Source organism: Bos grunniens, chromosome 25, assembly GCF_055505025.1.
Source record: "Bos grunniens cultivar Pamir isolate PY7600 chromosome 25, Bosgru_T2T1.0, whole genome shotgun sequence".
Lineage (NCBI taxonomy): Eukaryota > Metazoa > Chordata > Mammalia > Artiodactyla > Bovidae > Bos > Bos grunniens.
The window spans coordinates 38,967,783-38,984,496 of NC_141189.1; the positions used below are offsets into that span (position 1 = coordinate 38,967,783).

The following is a 16,714-nucleotide window of genomic DNA, read 5'->3' on the forward strand; positions in this document are numbered from 1 at the left end:
AGGGAACACATGTCTGCTCCTATGGCCAGCTGGATGGCGGGAGGAAGGCAGGACCCTTTGGGGCCTCTCATTTGGGACTCCAAACCCAAAAGGCAGAAGTGCTGAGACTGCTCCAGAGGCGTGGGTTGGAATCCCAGCTCTGCCTTGCTTTAGCCAGTGAGACTGTGGCCAAGCTAGCTAATGGCTCTGTGCCTCAGTTTCCCCATCTGTAAAATGGGAGAGCAGTGCTACTTCAGGGGGTGGTAGGATTAATGAGCTCACCTGGATGTGATTTGCTTAGCACCAGCCAGGCACATGGTCAACCCTCTGTGAGGTTTTAACTAGCACCTTCCAGGCAGCTGGGTGTAACCCAGAACTGGCCCAGCCTCCATGGAAAACAGGATAAAAGCTGGGGACCATTCAAGAGGGTGAGGGAAGAAGAAACACATCCCTGCCACTTGTAAATGGCACTTGCCAATGTTTTTATAACAGTTTTATTGAGATATAACTCACATACCATATAGTTCACTCATTGTGCTTGTGCCTAGGTGGTCAGTCGTGTCTGACTCTTTGCGACCCCATGGGCTGTAGCCCTCCAGGCTCTTCTGTCCATGGGAATTCTCTAGGCAAGAATACTGGCCTGGGTTGCCACGCTTTCCTCCAGGGATATTCCCAACATAGGGATCAAACCCAGGTCTCCCACGTTGCAGGCAGATTCTTTACCATCTGAGCCACCCGGGAGGCCCAGTTTGCTCATTAAAAGTGTACAATTCAGTTGTTTTGAGATATTCACAGAATTATATGACCACCACCATAATCAGGGGCTTCCCAGGTGGCACTAGTGGTAAAGAACCTACCTGCCAACACAAGAGATGTGAGAGACGTGGGTTTGATCCCTGAGTTGGGAAGATCCGCTGGAGGAGAGCATGGCAACCCACTCCAGTATTCTTACCTGGAGAATCCCTTGGACAGAGGAGCCTGGCGGGCTACAGTCCCTGGGGTCGCAGAGAATCGGATGCGACTAAAGGAACTTAGTACACATGCACACCATAATCAATTTTAGAGCATTTCGTCACCTTAAAAAGAAACTCACACCCTTTAGCACTCACTCCCCTTCTGTCTCCCCATCCCGCCCCTCCTGACTATTAACCTACTTTCTCTTTCTATGAATCTACCTACTCTAGATAATTCGTGTAAGTGGACATTTTGTGTCTGGCTTCTGTGACTTAGCCTCGTGGTTTCAAGGTTTCTGCATGATGTAGCCTGTGTTAGCGTTTCATTTCTATTTTCCATTGTATGGACGTTCTGCATTTCGTTCATCTGTTCATTAGTTGAACCTTCGTGTTGTTTCCGCTTCCTGACTATTGTAAATACTGCTGCTGTGAACATTTGTGTACAGGCTTTTACGTGGGCCTGTGTTTTCATTTCTCTTGATATCTATCGGGTAGAATTGCTGGTTTCCTTGCTTGTAAAGGGGCACACACACCTCCCCCAGAGACCTGGGGTGAGGATGCTATCGGGGCCGTGTCTGTGGACGTGTCTGATGTCTGGTGAGGCGTGTGCACTAGGTTTCAAGTTACCACAGTGACTCTGTGGTCATCCCCAGAAGACAAATGGAGAGGCTGAGGTGCTTGCCTGGGACGGTCCAAGCAATAAGTGGTCCAGCAGGCCTTGGAAGCCACGCCTGTCTGACCACACGCTCCCACTGAGCTGTCCTTTATTCCCCACCAGGAGCACCAGGTCCATGGAGCCGGCTGTCCCCACCCCACCGCCCTGTGTCCCCTTCTGGTGCTGGGCTTCAGCTGGAGTAAAGGGCTGCCCAGGGTGCAGTCCAGGAGGCGCTTTCCTTGAACCTGTCCCATCCAGTGAGGGGCCTGGTTTGGGAGCTGGCCCCGTGCCCTGGGGTGCGGCTGGGCTGGACCCGACAGGGATAGAGGCCCCCACCTAACCCACACTGCAGGATTGCAGTGGTGGCCCTGGCTGTCACGGTTAAATATTTGGGTTGAGACTCACCATGTCTGACTGCTGAGGCCACAGTGTGGGTCAGCGGCTGGGGTTGGGTTGAGGGCAGAAGTGTTCAACATTCGCCATGTGGTCTGCCCAAGCCAAGGTGGGGGGTGATGGGAGTTGGCCCATGGCCTGGCAGCCTCACCCCACCTTACTCAGAGCCTCCATGCACCGTCCCCTCTTCTGAGCCTTCCTGGGTGCTCCACTGAATATCAGCTTTCTCCACCACAGGACTTCTCAGAGCCTTTACTGACTTATTGAGAGGTCGGATTTTCCTAACCACCTGGGTGACAAAGCTTTCATTCCAGGAGCAATTTACAAGACCAGGGTTCCTGGGGCCCCACTTTGGGAAAGGCTGCCTCCTTGGTTTTCTTCACAAAGGGTGTGGCCTGGGTCTTGTTTGCCAAGACCCTAACCCTCTCGCCTCCTAGCACCTGTGTATCCAGACCTGGTACAGAGCAGGCCCCCAGGCAAGGTTTGGGCCTGAGCTGGACAGTCTTGCAGCTTCTGTTCGTGTGCCTGTTTCTGCCACCACTCCGGCTTCTCCCGCAGCATCAGTAGTATCTGCAGTGTTGAGCCTCAGACCCTGCTGTTGTTCAGTCGCTCAGTCGTGTCTGCAAAGTCGTGTCTTTGCAGCCCAGTGGACTGCAGCATGCCAGACTTCCCTGTCCTTCACCATCTCCCAGAGTTTGCATAAATTCGTGTCCACGGAGTTGGTGATGCCATCCAACCATCTCATCCTTTGCTGTCCCCTTCTCCTCCTGCCCTCAGTCTTTGGAGTCAGTGTGTGAGGTCTTTGATGGAGATTGGAGGACTAAGTGCCAATCTCAGCCACTGCTGGGTAGCCGTGTGGCGGGGACCAAGCTGCTTCCCTTTCTGGTCTTCGTTTCTTCCTTTGGTTAAAGAAAACAAGGAGCTGGACAATCATCATTAAGGCTCCTTAAGTATAATCATGAACCTTCATGAGGCTTATGGGGCACCCAGCTCTTTGCCTGCATAACCTCACTCCCATTCCTAACACCCAACTGGGAAAGGTCCATCTGATAGCGGGAAGCAGAGGCACAGAGAGGGACAGCAGCTTGGCCAAGTCACACAGCCCCAGCGCACATCTGAGTCCAAAACCAAGGTCTCCTCCACTCCCACATGGTGTTTGCCAGGGTGGGCTGAAGTGTGATTTTGCAGGGCAGACAGATACAGCCAGAGGGAACACAGAAACGCCAAATGAGAAAGCCTTTCCGATTTCAAATCTCTCCCAGACACTCTGAGAACTCTCAGGAGGTCTCAGCTCGGTGCCAGCAGAGCTCTAGCTTGGCTGTGGGGTGTGCATGCCAAGCTCTGCCTTTAAGCATGAGAGGGCAGGGCTCAGTTTCAACGTGTGCAGGCAGCCAAGTGTCCAGCTAGAACTTAATGCTGTCCTTTTATTTCTATGGAATTTATTTTGGCTATTACCTCTTTATGGCAAGGGCTTCTGGTTTTCTGTTTACAATGGGGAAGCAAGTCCTCTTTCTTAGGAAATTTATTTAAATATAAAGAATGAGTAGATTGAAAGAAAAGTATCAGGTATTTAATAATAAGACTGCTGACACAAAAACTTGTACCCGAGTGTTCAGAGCAGTCTGAGCCATCATGGCCAAAAGGTGGAAACAGCCCAAATGTCCCATCAGTGGATAACCAGATAAATAAAATGTGACATAGCCAAGCCGTGGAATATTATGCAGCCATAAACAGGAATGGAGCACGGTCACACACTAGCTACAACACGGATGACCCTCAAGATATTGTTAAGTGAAAGAAGTTAGACACGGAAGGCCCCATGTTGTACGGAGTAGGCAAATCCATAGAGACAGAAAGTGGATTTGTGGTTGCTAGGGGCCATGGGGTGGAATGGTGAGGAGTGAGTTACTGAAGGGGGTGGGGTTTCTATTTGGGGGTGGTGAAAATATTCTGAGATTACATAGCAACGATGGTTATACAACCTTGTGAATATACTGAAACCCCTGAATTATGCACTTTATTTTTCAAATTTACTTTTATTGGTTTATTTGGCTGCACCGGGTCTTAGTCATGACATGCAGGATGTGAACTCTTAGTTGCAGCAAGTGGCATCTCGTTCCCTGGCCAGGGATCGAAGCTGGGCCCCCAGCACTGGGAGCGTGTGGTCTTAACCACTGGACCGCCAGGGGATTCCCAGAATTAGCACACTTTTAAGGGGTGAATTTTATGACATGTGAGTTATATCTCAATAAAAAAAGTGGGAGAGCACAGTACGCTTGCTCTGCCAGCATGGCAAATAGAAGCACTGGGGTGACGGCCAGAGCAGAGGCTGATTCCCGGACGGCGCCGCCTCACTCTGTGCCTTTAGTGACATTGCCCTGGGGGTACAGCCAAGCTCCATTCCAGGCTCACTGGGCAGCTTCCCTCTGAGCCCAGGGCTGGGGATGGCCTGGGAGGCCGGGGCGCTGGCGGGACCCCGCCCCTGCCCTCCGGCCCCGTGGCTCACCTCCTGGCTCTCTGCCTGCAGCGTCTCTAACAAGGAGCTGTCGGAGCTCATCGAGCAGTTGCAGAAGAATGCCGACCAGGTGGAGAGGAACATTGTGGACACGGAAGCCAAGATGCAGAGAGTGAGTGCCCGCCTCCCACTCGGTGCCCCCGAGATGCCAGCCCCCTGGGGACCCGGGGCTCAGATGACCCCGAGGTTCTCACCTGGGCGTGATTCTGCTCCAGGGGACGTGTGGTCATGTCTGGAGACATTTTTAGCCATGGCACCCTGGGGAGTGCGGGGTCAGGTATCTAGCGATGGAGGCCAGAGAGGCTGCTATGTAGCCTACAGAGCACAGAATGATTCAGCCTCAAATGTCCAGTGCCCAGGTGGAGACACATTGAAGAGGAGCCTTCTTAGTGCTGTTAATACCAGCTCCTCCACCCCGGATACCGAGTTCCTGCAGCCATGGGCCCTGTCTGGAGCAGAACCGCAGTCTCAGGAGCCAGGCCTTGGCTAGGACCTTGGTTTTGCCACTTACTGTGTGACCTTGAGGAAGTCGCCTTACCTCCCTGTGCACCCGAAAGGGGAAACCATCACCCGGTCTCCTGGGCTGCTGGAGAGATTTGATGAGATTGGCGCCAGTGGTTAAAGAACCCTCCTGCCAATGCAGATAGACCTTAAAGTGAAGTCGCTCAGCCGTGTCCGACTCTTTGCGACCCCGTGGACTGTAGCCCCCAGGCTCCTCCGTCCATGGGATTCTCCAGGCAAGAACACTGGAGTGAGTTGCCATTTCCTTTTCCAGGAGATCTTCCCAACCCAGGGATCGAACCCGGGTCTCCCACATTGCAGGCAGACACTTTACCATCTGAGCCACCAGGGAAGCTCTTAAAGACCCAGGAAGACCTTAAAGACCCAGGTTCAATCCCTGGGTCGAGAAGATGCCCTGGAGAAGGAAATGGCAACCCACTCCAGTATTCTTGCTTGGAGGATCCCATGGACAGAGGGGCCTGGCGGGCTGCAGTCCACGGGGCCGCACAGAGTCGGGCACGACTGAGTGACTGAGCACAAGGCACGTATGCGGGTGCCATGCAGGGCTCCCTTTGATTAACAGCATCATCATCCTCGCTTCCCTACCACTGCCACTACTCAGACGCAGGCGGGCCAAATCATCTCCCCACTCCATGCCTCAGTAACAACCGGCCCGAGCCCAAAGGTTCTCCCAGGGATCCTGCTCCACGGGCAGCCGTGCAGCCATGCTCACACCTGTGAGCTGCTAAGCTGGCTGCCTCCTCTTCGAACCCCTCCCCACCAGCCCAGAGTGGTTGAGTTCATACCTTCTTTGTAGCTAGAGAGGGCCAGGATGGACTGTGTCAGTGACAGAGCTGACCTCAGAGCCATTCCCCCACCCCTAGAGGGGGTGTTGCCAGATTTAGCAAATGAAAATACAGGATATCCAGTTCCATTTGAAGTTTAGGATGCAAATTTTTGTGGGTATGTCTCCCATGCACTACTTGGGATATACTTATATTATGAATTATCCATTGTTTACCTGAAATTTGAATTTAAACGGGCGTCTGTATTTCATCCACATTTCAGGCATGACTAAGACGCAGGTCCAGAGGAGCGCAGGGGCGTTGAGGGTGGACAGGTCATGAGGCTGGCTGGCCCCATGGCTGGCCCCAGGCCCAGACATGGCTGCCTCTCGGCTGACCGCCCAGGTGTCCACTCCCCTGAGGAACAGGGGTGGGTGGGGGGAATGACACCCTTCGGGTGAGAAGTAGGGGGTGGGGAGAGCTCGGGACAGGGGCAGGGTGGACGAGAGGGTGCTCTGCGCCCCTAGGGTCTCCTTCCCCCAGGACCTCCCTTCCCCCTCCCCGCTTCCGCCCCTCCTCTTTCTTTCCGGCCTCAGCTGACCCTCCAGCATCCCTCCCTCTGGCCGTGCCCTAGCCCTGATGCCCAGTCCCTCTGGCATTTTTTTTTGTCCCCACTCTCATGATTGCTATGGTGGTGTGTGCGCTTTCCTAAATGAAAACAGCTTTTTGGGGTGTGTCATTTTTTCCTCCTAATAAAAGTAATATGTGTTCGTGACAAACATTTTGGGGCCAATAAACAAGTATAAAGAAGCAAATTAAGATGGCATATGATTCCACCAGCAGAGGGGAAGACCATCCCCTCATATCCGGTGTCTCTCTGACTTTTTCTGGCCTGTGAGAGTGTGAGGGAATAGACCCCAGCCCTCGTCTCATGGTATTTGCTTAGAGTCATGACTCAAAGTAGCAAGGATGCGTTTGGAAGATCATTTTGAATTTGTTCTTTGTTTTAATTCAAATGAACAAACTTAAACCAGATTTTGGAGATGGCACGGGCTCATCTTTTTGTCTTTTCTCTTCCTTCTTTTGGAAGAAAACATCATTATTAATTTTATTTTATTTAATGTTTTATAAATAATAATTTAAAACTATTCATAAATAAATATATCTATTCATTTATAAGTTAAAATTAATTTTATTAAAAGAGAACCCAAAAGTTCTCTTTAATTTTCCTATTTTCTAAAATGGAAGTGAGGTTCACATGAGATAAAGTGAAGCACTTAAAGTGTAGAATTTCATGGCATTTCATACGTTTATGATATGCAATGACCACGTCTTTCTGGTCCCAAGGTGCTTTCATCCTCCCAAAGGGAACCCCTGTGCCCATCTGCCCGCGACTCTGCCTTCTGTCCCTTTGAATATACATATTCTGGGTATTTCATAGAAACAGAATCACACAGTGTGTGGCCTTGTGCACTGCTCTGCTTTCCCTGGTGGCTCAGATGGTAAAGAATCTGCCCACAATGCAGGAAACCCCTGTTCAATCCCTGGGTCTGGAAGATCCCCTGGAGCTGAGAATGCCAACCCCGTCTAGTATTCCTGGGGCTTCCCTGGTGGTTCACATGGTAAAGAATCTGCCTGCAATACGGGAAACCCTGGTTTGACCCCTGGACTGGGAAGATCCCCTGGAGAAGGATATGACAACCCACTCCAGGATTCTTTTTGTACCTATCCCAATTTTTAAATGCCAGAAAAGCCGGAAGGCTTGGGGAACACCTGTAACCGCACCACACAGATCCTACCAGTAACCGTCTCCTGGATTTGCTTTATTGATTATCTGTCCGTCAGTGTGGGCAAAATTTACAGGATACGTCGGTCCCTAAGACTTTTTTTTTTGTACTTAAAAACACTTGTCTGTGGTAAGTGTCCAACTTTTAAGAGTTCACGCTTGTGAGTTTTCGCGTCAGTCGGTACCCATGGAACCTTTACTCAGGTCAAGTCAAAGGACATTTCCCGAAAGGTCCTGGGGGACCTTTGCAATCAATGTCACCCCCCCACCCCCAAGGTAACCACAGCGCTGACCTGTCCTCATTGATCAGTCTTGCCCGACTGTGGACTCTTGAACGCCTGTGTGGCATCTTTTGGCTGGATATTCTCTCTCGTTTTGGCTGGACACATTTTGCATTCCCACGAGGCCCTGCACCTCTGGGAATTAGGAGATGATTAATTTACTTCCTCCTTTTGCAAAATTAATCTTTGACACGGTCATTGCCCAGCAGAGCTTCAGATCAACTGGCGAAGATGGAGCCGATAAAATTCCACCCAAGCCAAGAACCATGATGTTGAAACTTTTTAACCAGCCAGACCTACCCGCAGTGGGGCGATGGTCCAGCGACTTTGACCTTCTGCCACATGGGTCTCACCTCCAAAGCCCCACCCCTGGCTGCCCAGCCCTCCCAGAGTTGGCCCAGGAAAGACCTGGAATGTGGGCTGGATACCATCTCTTCCTCCAAGAGGGAGCTGAGTCATTTTACACCGTACCAGGCACACCACCACCTCCGTTCACTTCTTTTGCCTTTTGCTGTTTCTGCCTTTTGTGCTTTTTCTTTTTTTTAACAGCTTTATTGAGGCGGGTTTTACAGATCAGAAAATGCACCCCCTTCGAGCACACAGTGCAGTGATTTTTTTTAGTAACATCACCGAGGGGTGCAGCCATCCTCACAGGTCGGTTTCCAAACCTGTAATCCCTTTGTAAGCTCCCCTGTGTATTGACTGCGGATTCCTGCTCCCATCTAGCCTCTTTTATGGATCCACCTACTTGGGGCAGTTCCCATAAACCAGTCCTGAGGGGCATGGCCTTCAGTGCCCGGCTCCTCTCACTTGGTGGTTTTGAGCTCGTCCCCATCTGTACTCCCATCTTCTGGCAGCTGAGGGATAATCCCCTGGTCCCTTGGCTGCCTCTGCTGAAACATGGGTTTCTCTTACTGCCATTGCAGAGATGGGGACACTGACCCCCAGCTGGGGGTAGAGAACTGGCCTCCGAGGTCCCTTGTGTGATCCCCCCCGCCCCACCTGTGCTCAGTCCAGTCTCTGACTCGTCCCCCCGCCCACCCCTGGGCCTGGCTCAGAGCCCATCTGCGCTCCATGAAAGTCCACTAAGTGGATTAACAGGCTGTGTTTAACCTGCTGTTCCCACTGCCAGTTCATCATTCTTCCCTAAATTATCAGAGACCCTGGACTCATAAACCCTGAATATTCGTGGAAAGGTTGATGCTGAAGCTCCAATCCTTTGGCCATCTGACGAAAAGAGCCAGCTCTTTGGAAGAGACCCTGATGCTGGGAAAGATTGAGGGCAAAAGGAGAAGGGGATGGCTGAGGATGAGATGGTTAAATAACATCACTGACTCAATGGACATGAGCAGACTCCAGAAGATAGTCAAGGACAGGGAAGCCTGGTGTGCTGCAGATCCATGGGATTGCAAAGAGTCAGACATGACTTAGTGGCTGAACAGCAACAACTGGGACTCATCATCGACTGAGCAGCTGTACCTCCCAGACGTCCACCCACTCTGTTCATTCTCGCCATTTCACTGGCAACACCCCAGCATGGGCCACCCTCAGCTCTCGCCTGGGCCTTGTCGCAACACCCGACTGTGCCCCTAGCTTGGACCCGCTCCCCTGAGGACCCCCTGGAGGAGTCGCCTTTAAGGATGGGTGGCACCATGCCCTGTCCCACCCCCAGCTTCCTCCCCTGACCGTCCTTCCAGTCATCATTTCCTGCCACAGGACCTTCACACAGGCCACTCCCTCTGCCTCCAATACTCTTCCCCTTCCTCCTTCATTCCTAGCCTGTGTCACTGCCTCGGGGGAGGCCTCGCTGAATCCCAGAGCCCGAGCTCAAGCAGGTCCCCACGTTCCACCTCTGCTGTGCTTCCTTGGTAAACTCCGACCTGTGCAAACTTTGTCATCTTTGTTCCCTGACCAGGGAGCGAACCCATCTCCCCCTGCAGTGGAAATGTGGAGTCCTAACCACTGGACTGCTAGGGGGTTCCTGAGGTTTATTTATTGACAGGCCTTTCCTGGGGTCTCCCTCCTCCCTTGGTGGCACAGTGGTAAAGAATCTGCCTGCCAATGCAAGAGATGCAAGAGCCGCAGGTTCTATGCCTGGGTTGGGAAGATCCCCTGGAGGAGGAAATGGCAACCCACTCCAGTATTCTGGCCTGGAAAATCGCATGGACAGAGGAGCCTGGCAGGCTACAGTCCACGGAGCTGCAAAGAGTCAGACAACTGAGCGCGCGCACACACTGCCCTCCTCCCTGGGCTGGATGGGCCATGTCTCTGTGCACAGCCGTGTCCCGAGCCTGCTATCTCAGAGCAGGGGCTGGGCAGGGCCAGGGGAGCCCCCCGATCCTGGCTGTGCCCCCTGAGTCCCTGCCCTCTGTCTTCCCCACCCCTTTCTCGTGCCTCTCGCAGGACCTGGCCCGGCTGCAGGAGGGCCAGCAGCCCGAGCACCGGGATGTGGCCCTGCAGAAGGTGTCAGACTCTGAGAAGCTGCTCTACGTGCTGGAGGCGGACGCGGCCATCGCCAAGCACATGAAGCACCCCCAGGGGGACATGATCGCCGAGGAGTAGGTCCCCTCTGCTTCTGGTCCTGAGGGAGCCACTCGGAGTCAGAGCAGCGGGGCTGTAGCCGCTCAGTGTGCAGACACCTGAGTCAGGGTTTGTGGAGGGCTGACGGTGGGGCCAGCCCTAGCTGAACACTTCACGTGATCCTTCCAACAACCTATTTCACAGCTAGGGAAATTGAGGCTTGGAGTACCCGGGTCCCCTGTCCTGGTCACAGTGTGATCGCAGTCCCCGACCTCCAAGCTTGTGAGTGCACTGTCCCCTGCCTGATGCCTGGCTGGCTTTCTGAGCTCCTGGCTCTTGCCTCAGCTCAGACATGGACAGAGCACTGTCCCTGTCACAGCCCAGCCCTGGGCCCTGCCGGGTGGATAGTGGGCTCCAGAGAGCAGCAGACTGGCCTGTTTGTTCTGGAAACCTCTATGGCACATAGTAGGCCCTGGGGAAATATTGGTGGGGGAATGCAGGATAAAAGAAAGTGGGCAGGAGCAGGGCAGAGAGTGACTGCCTGGACCCAAGGCCACTGTGACCCTAACCTTCCAGGCCACTGAGCAGAAACCTGAGACTGGGGCCTGGGTGGGAGACCCACCTTGAGGCAGAAATACTACACCTGCCCACCAGCCCTGCTAACCAAGGTGGTCTCTCCCCTTCCCACTCAGCATCCGTCAGCTGAAGGAGCGTGTGACCAACCTCCGCGGGAAACACAAGCAGATCTACAACCTGGTGGTGAAAGAGGTGGACCCGCAGGTCAACTGGGAGGCTCTGGTGGAGGAAAAGCTGGTACGGCCCGGGCTTCGGCTGGGGTGGGGCCGTGTAAGGGCCAGGAGCCCTCCCTCCGTTGCATGGGCACTGGTGTCCTGCTGTTCCTGGTTATTTCCTGATGTCTTTGTTGATGAGATGAGCAAGGCTCAGAGAGGTGCAGTGCCTAGCCCAGGGTCACACAGCAGATGTGGTGGAGGTTGGAACCCTCCCAGGATCGTTGGGGTGCTGGTCAGCTGGGGGCAGCAGCCAGGTTTCTGGCTGGCCGCTGGTCTTCCTGTGCCCTCACCAGCCCATCTCCACCCCGGAGAAGCCCGGCCACTGGTGTGATCCTGAGCAAGTGACTCCCCCAGCCGAGCCTCTGTTTTCCCATCTGTGAAATGGAAACCACGAGGGCCTCTGAGGTTGCAGTGAGATTAAATGTGATCAGGGTGACAACCTCTTCCCTCCTCCCTCCGGGGCTACTTAACTGCCTCCTCGGATGGCGCTGTGAGGAGGAGGGCTAAGGTTCCCGGGGCATGGGTCCTGGGTGGCCTGCGAGTCCTGGGCCCCCGGCCCATGCCCGTGTGTGTCGTGCCCCCGCCTCCCTGGCCAGGACAAGCTGAGCAGCCAGGGCTTCGGGACGGAACTCCCGCTGGTAGGCCAGCAGGTGGAGCAACACAACGTCTTTCACAACGAGGTCAAGGCCATCGGGCCCCACCTGGCCAAGGTGTGTGCCTGGGGGGAGGGGTAGAAGGGACCCTGGGGAGGAGGGGCTGCTGCCTGCAGCCCCCCACCCTAACCCGTGTCCTCGGCCTCATCCTCAGGAGCAGAACGGTGAACTCCAGGCCAAGTACCAGAAACTGCTGGTGAGACGCCCCCAGGACCGGGATGGGAGGGGATGGGAAGCCGGGCTGTGGGCAAAGAAGTGTGTACGGTTAACACTTCAAGCAGGATGGAGGGGGATGAAGTGGGGAGAAGCAGTATCCCGAGCCCCTATCTGCGAGGCAACCCTGATTGCCCTTTGCTCATAGGAAATCCCAAGAGACCCTGTGATATAGTTTATCCTACTGTTTGCTGCTTAATTTTTCATTGAGCACCTACTATGTGCCAAGTACAATGCCAGGTGCTTAATAAGCAAAAGTTCTCTATTTCTCTTTTCAAAACCTTCTTTTTTATAACTGCACGTGATGCGTAAATGCTTTCTTGTTGTGAATGTTACAGACACCTCAGACAAGAGAATGTAGGGACGGTAACAGTGTAGCTCATAGTAGGAGGCTCTGGAGCTGGGCTGCCTCCACCCCCTTTAGGTGGGGAGACCTCAAGCATGAGCTGCTGAGTCTCTGGGGACCTCAGTCTCCTCATCTGTAAAATGGAGTCACTTCCACTCCTTGGCTTACAGGAAGCTTTCAGGGTTGCATGAGTTGATGTTGGATAAGTCCTTTGCACAGTCATGGGACATGGTGGGCTCCCCCGTACGTGTTCACCACTGTTCTCATTTGCATAGTGGAATTCAGACACCCCCTCCCCACTGCCCTGTGGTAGTTTGCACCATGACATGTTAAAGACAAAAGCAGAAGCGTAGCTGCTGACGTTTATGGAGCACCAACTGTATGCCAGGCTTGGTGCCCTATGAGATCTGTGCTGTTATTCCCATTTTGCAGATGAGTAAACCGAGGCTCCACAAGCATGTCTATTCTGTGAGGGTTTTGTCTCGCTCACTGCTATATCGCAGGGCCTGGAGCCATGCCCAGCACTTGCATACATGCCAAGTTGCTTCAGTCATATCTGACTTTTGTGACCCTATGGACTGTAGCCCGCCAGGTTCCTTTGTCCATGGGATTCTCCAGGCAAGAACACTGGAGTGGGTTCATGCCCTCCTCCAGGGGATCTTCCCGACCCAGGGATAGAACCCAAGTCTCTTTGTGCATTAGCCCAGCACTCAGTAGATGCACAATAAACGTTTGCTGAATGAATGAAGGGGTTTGGGAGGGTCAGATGACTTATCCAAGGGAGTCCAGCGGGGCAGGAGGTGTGGAGGGAGTCCCTTGCCGGCGAGGCTGCAGCCCTGTTCTTGCCTGCCTGCAGGCGGCGTCACAGGCGCGGCAGCGGCACCTGAGCTCACTGCAGGACTACATGCAGCGCTGCACGAACGAGCTGTACTGGCTGGACCAGCAGGCCCAGGGCCGCATACAGTATGACTGGAGTGACCGCAACCTCAACTACCCCAGCCGCCGGCGCCAGTACGAGGTGGGTGCTGGGCTCTGGGGGTGTGGGGCAGGGGGCCCCGGAAGGAGCTCGGGGCTGCCCGGCTGGGCGCTGAGCCCCTCCACTGCCCTCGCTGCAGAATTTCATCCACCGGAACCTGGAGGCCAAAGAGGAGAGAATTAACAAGCTGCACAGCGAGGGTGACCAGCTGCTCGCCGCCGAGCACCCCGGGAGGAACTCCATTGAGGTGCGTGAGCCCCAGGGAGGGACACTTGCTTCAGGCTGGCCTCCAGGTGACCTCTGCTCTGGGCTCCCTGCACTCAGGCAGGCCCCAGGGTCCTGTGTCCAGTGTCTGTCTGTCTTTCCACTTTGCCGTCTCCCTTTCCTCTGTCTGGCCCTGCCTCCTCTCTCGATGCCCTGGCCCTCGGTCCCTAGACTTCTGAAGCCCACGTGGTGCCTGTATTAGTTTCCTGTTGTTGTTGTAACAAATGACCACCAATTTGGAGGCTTTAAACAATGGAAAGTTATTCTCTCATAGTTCTGGAGGCCAGAAATTCAGAATCAAGGTGTTGGCAGGCTTGTTTCTTCTGAGGGCTCTAGGGGAGAATCCTTCCTTTTCTCTTTTCTTGAGTCTGGTGACTGCTGGCAATCCTTGGCTTTCCTGCAGTTCAGTTCAGTTCAGTCGCTCAGTCGTGTCCGACTCTTTGCAACCCCATGAATCGCAGCACGCCAGGCCTCCTTGTCCATCACCAATTCCCGGAGTTCACTCAGACTCACGTCCATGAAGTTGGTGATGCCATCCAGCCATCTCATCCTCTGTCGTCCCCTTCTCCTCCTGCCCCCAATCCCTCCCAGCATCAGAGTCTTTTCCAATGAGTTAACTCTCTGCATGAGGTGGCCAAAGTACTGGAGTTTCAGCTTTAGCATCATTCCTTCCAAAGAAATCCCAGGGCTGATCTCCTTTAGAACGGACTGGTTGGATCTCCGTGCAGTCCAAGGGACTCTCAAGAGTCTTCTCCAACACCACAGTTCAAAAGCATCAATTCTTCAGCGCTCAGCTTTCTTCACAGTCCAACTCTCACATCCATACATGACCACTGGAAACACCATAGCCTTGACTAGACGGACACCTCCTATCTCCACCTCTGTGTCCACATGGCCTTCTCACCTGTGTGTCCTCTTCTTTTCCTATAAGGACACCCTGAATCTAGGATTTCATCTTGATATTCTTAACTGATTATATCTGCAAAAGTCCTATTCCAAATAAAGCCACATTTTGAGTTCTGGTGGACATGAATTTGGGGAGTACCTTGTAAGATTTTTTTAAAAGCACCACGTGGTCTGGGCAGACATAGCCCCTACTTGTCCCTTGTGCAGTGCACAACCTGTGCGCCCGAACATGGCAGCCCTGCTTGACTCCTCAATACATCCTCCTCTCTCCTCCTCCCACTCCTGGGCAGGAACTGGCTGGGAGTCACACCCATGCAGAAGCCAGATGCCCCTCTCCTCTACCCTTTTCTGGTCTGGAATCCTGCCATCCCGCCCCTGGTGTCCCAGATACCTGTGTGTGTGTGTGTGTGCTAAATCGCTTCGGTCATGTTCGACTGTTTGCTGCCCTATGGACTGTAGCCTGCCAGGCTCCTCTGTCTGTGGGATTCTCCAGGCAGGAATACTGGAATGGATTTCCTTGCTCTCCTCAAGGGGCTCTTCCCGACCCAGGGATCGAACCCACATCTCTTACATCTGCTACAATGGCAGGCAGGTTCTTTATCGCTAGCGCCACCTGGGAAGCCCTGCCCCAGATACCTGGCCAGCAGCAATGTGCCCCCTTTCTCCTGGCAGGCTCACATGGAGGCTGTCCACGCAGATTGGAAGGAATACCTGAACCTGCTCATCTGCGAGGAGAGCCACCTGAAGTACATGGAAGACTACCACCAGGTGCCTGCCAGCCGGGCCCCATGGGGGGAGCACCCAGCGCCCACTTGGCTCCCTTGTGGGCTCAGCACCGCTTCCTCGGGAGCCTTTCAGAGCTGCCTTCCCACGCCTCCCGATGTCTGTGGTTCTCATGGTAGACATGCATGTGCCCTAAGATTTCCAGGCCCTTGTCTGCCTCCCGTGGGGGCTGGGACTGGAGAGTCTTAACTCACCAAGATGGCACAGGTGCAGGAATAGGTGTGTGGGGTTTTCGTTTTGGGATACGTATTGTATGAAGTTTGCCATTTTAGGCATTCTTAAGTGCACAACCCAATGCAGTGATTATATTCACAATGTTGTGCAACCACCACCACTGTCTTTCCAAAACGTGTTCACCACCCCAAGTAGAACTTCTGTACCTAATAAGCAGTCACCTCCCCCATTCCAACCCCTGATAACCACCCCTCTACTTTCTGTCTCTTTGGATTTGCCCATTTTAGATATTTCATAGAAGTGGACTCACATGATCTGTGGCCTTTTGTGTTTGGTTCTTTCACTGAACAAAACGTTTTCAAGGTTCATCATGAACCGGAACTTCATTCCATTTCACGGCTGAATAATATTCCATCGATTCCATTGTATGCGTGGACCACGTTGTGTTTCTCCATTCACAATGTTGATGGATACTACAGTATTTCCACTGGAATGTGTTTTTAATAAGACAGCTGCACGTGATTCTTGTGAGCAGGCAGTTTGGGGACATTGGAACTCAGGTGGCACTGACATAACTAACTCGGCGTCATAGTGTCTCAGTCCTGCCGGGCTGTGGACTTCCCAGGGATCCCAAAATCATGTTCAGCTGCAGCCCAGGGGACAGCTGTCAGTGAATGATTCCAGAGCTGATAGGCTGAAAAACGGGCAAGAGTTTCCCAGAACCAAGTGGGGAGGCTTGCCTTCCATGTACTGAGGCTTAGAATAAGTCAGGGTGTTCCCAGCACAAAGACAGGAGTGGAATAGAGGAGAACCCTAAGGTTACTGGTGTATGGACATGAAACCAGCTTGTCATAGAGGTGGCATTGCATGGATTCCTGAGAAGGGACCCAGTCTCTCCCTGTGAAGCCCCCCAGGAAGGTGGGCTGGGGAGGGCTGGGGGTGTCCCTGTGATTCAGGGTGAGTGGGAGGCCCAGCCCCACCTGGGAGTGGGCTTCAAGTCACAGCCAGGATGAGCCTCAGGCATCCTGGTGGACTCCCACCCATGATGGGGCCCTCTGGTCTCCCCTAGTTCCACAAAGACATGAAGGATGCCCAGGAGCTGCTTCGCAAGGTGGACTCAGACCTGAACCAGAAATACAGCCCTGACTTCAAGGACCGATACCAGATTGAGCTGCTGCTGCGGGAGCTGGATGTGAGTGCTGCCCGCCGAGTAGGCCCTTCCCCGACTCCCTGCCTGCTG

General features: G+C 53.5%; 1 protein-coding gene across 4 annotated transcripts in view; it reads left to right on the plus strand.

The window, feature by feature from the left end:
* Positions 1 to 16,714, plus strand: part of PPL (periplakin) — a 48,993-nt gene that overhangs the window by 19,008 nt on the left and 13,271 nt on the right. For all 4 annotated transcript variants that reach the window (XM_086375933.1, XM_086375935.1, XM_086375934.1 and 1 more), the window contains exons 2-10: positions 4,508 to 4,607; positions 10,252 to 10,406; positions 11,061 to 11,181; positions 11,756 to 11,869; positions 11,967 to 12,008; positions 13,228 to 13,389; positions 13,487 to 13,594; positions 15,190 to 15,285; positions 16,544 to 16,666. In XM_086375933.1, the coding sequence (XP_086232059.1) occupies positions 4,508 to 4,607; positions 10,252 to 10,406; positions 11,061 to 11,181; positions 11,756 to 11,869; positions 11,967 to 12,008; positions 13,228 to 13,389; positions 13,487 to 13,594; positions 15,190 to 15,285; positions 16,544 to 16,666 (1,021 nt within the window). The remainder of the gene's footprint in view (positions 1 to 4,507; positions 4,608 to 10,251; positions 10,407 to 11,060; positions 11,182 to 11,755; positions 11,870 to 11,966; positions 12,009 to 13,227; positions 13,390 to 13,486; positions 13,595 to 15,189; positions 15,286 to 16,543; positions 16,667 to 16,714) is intronic.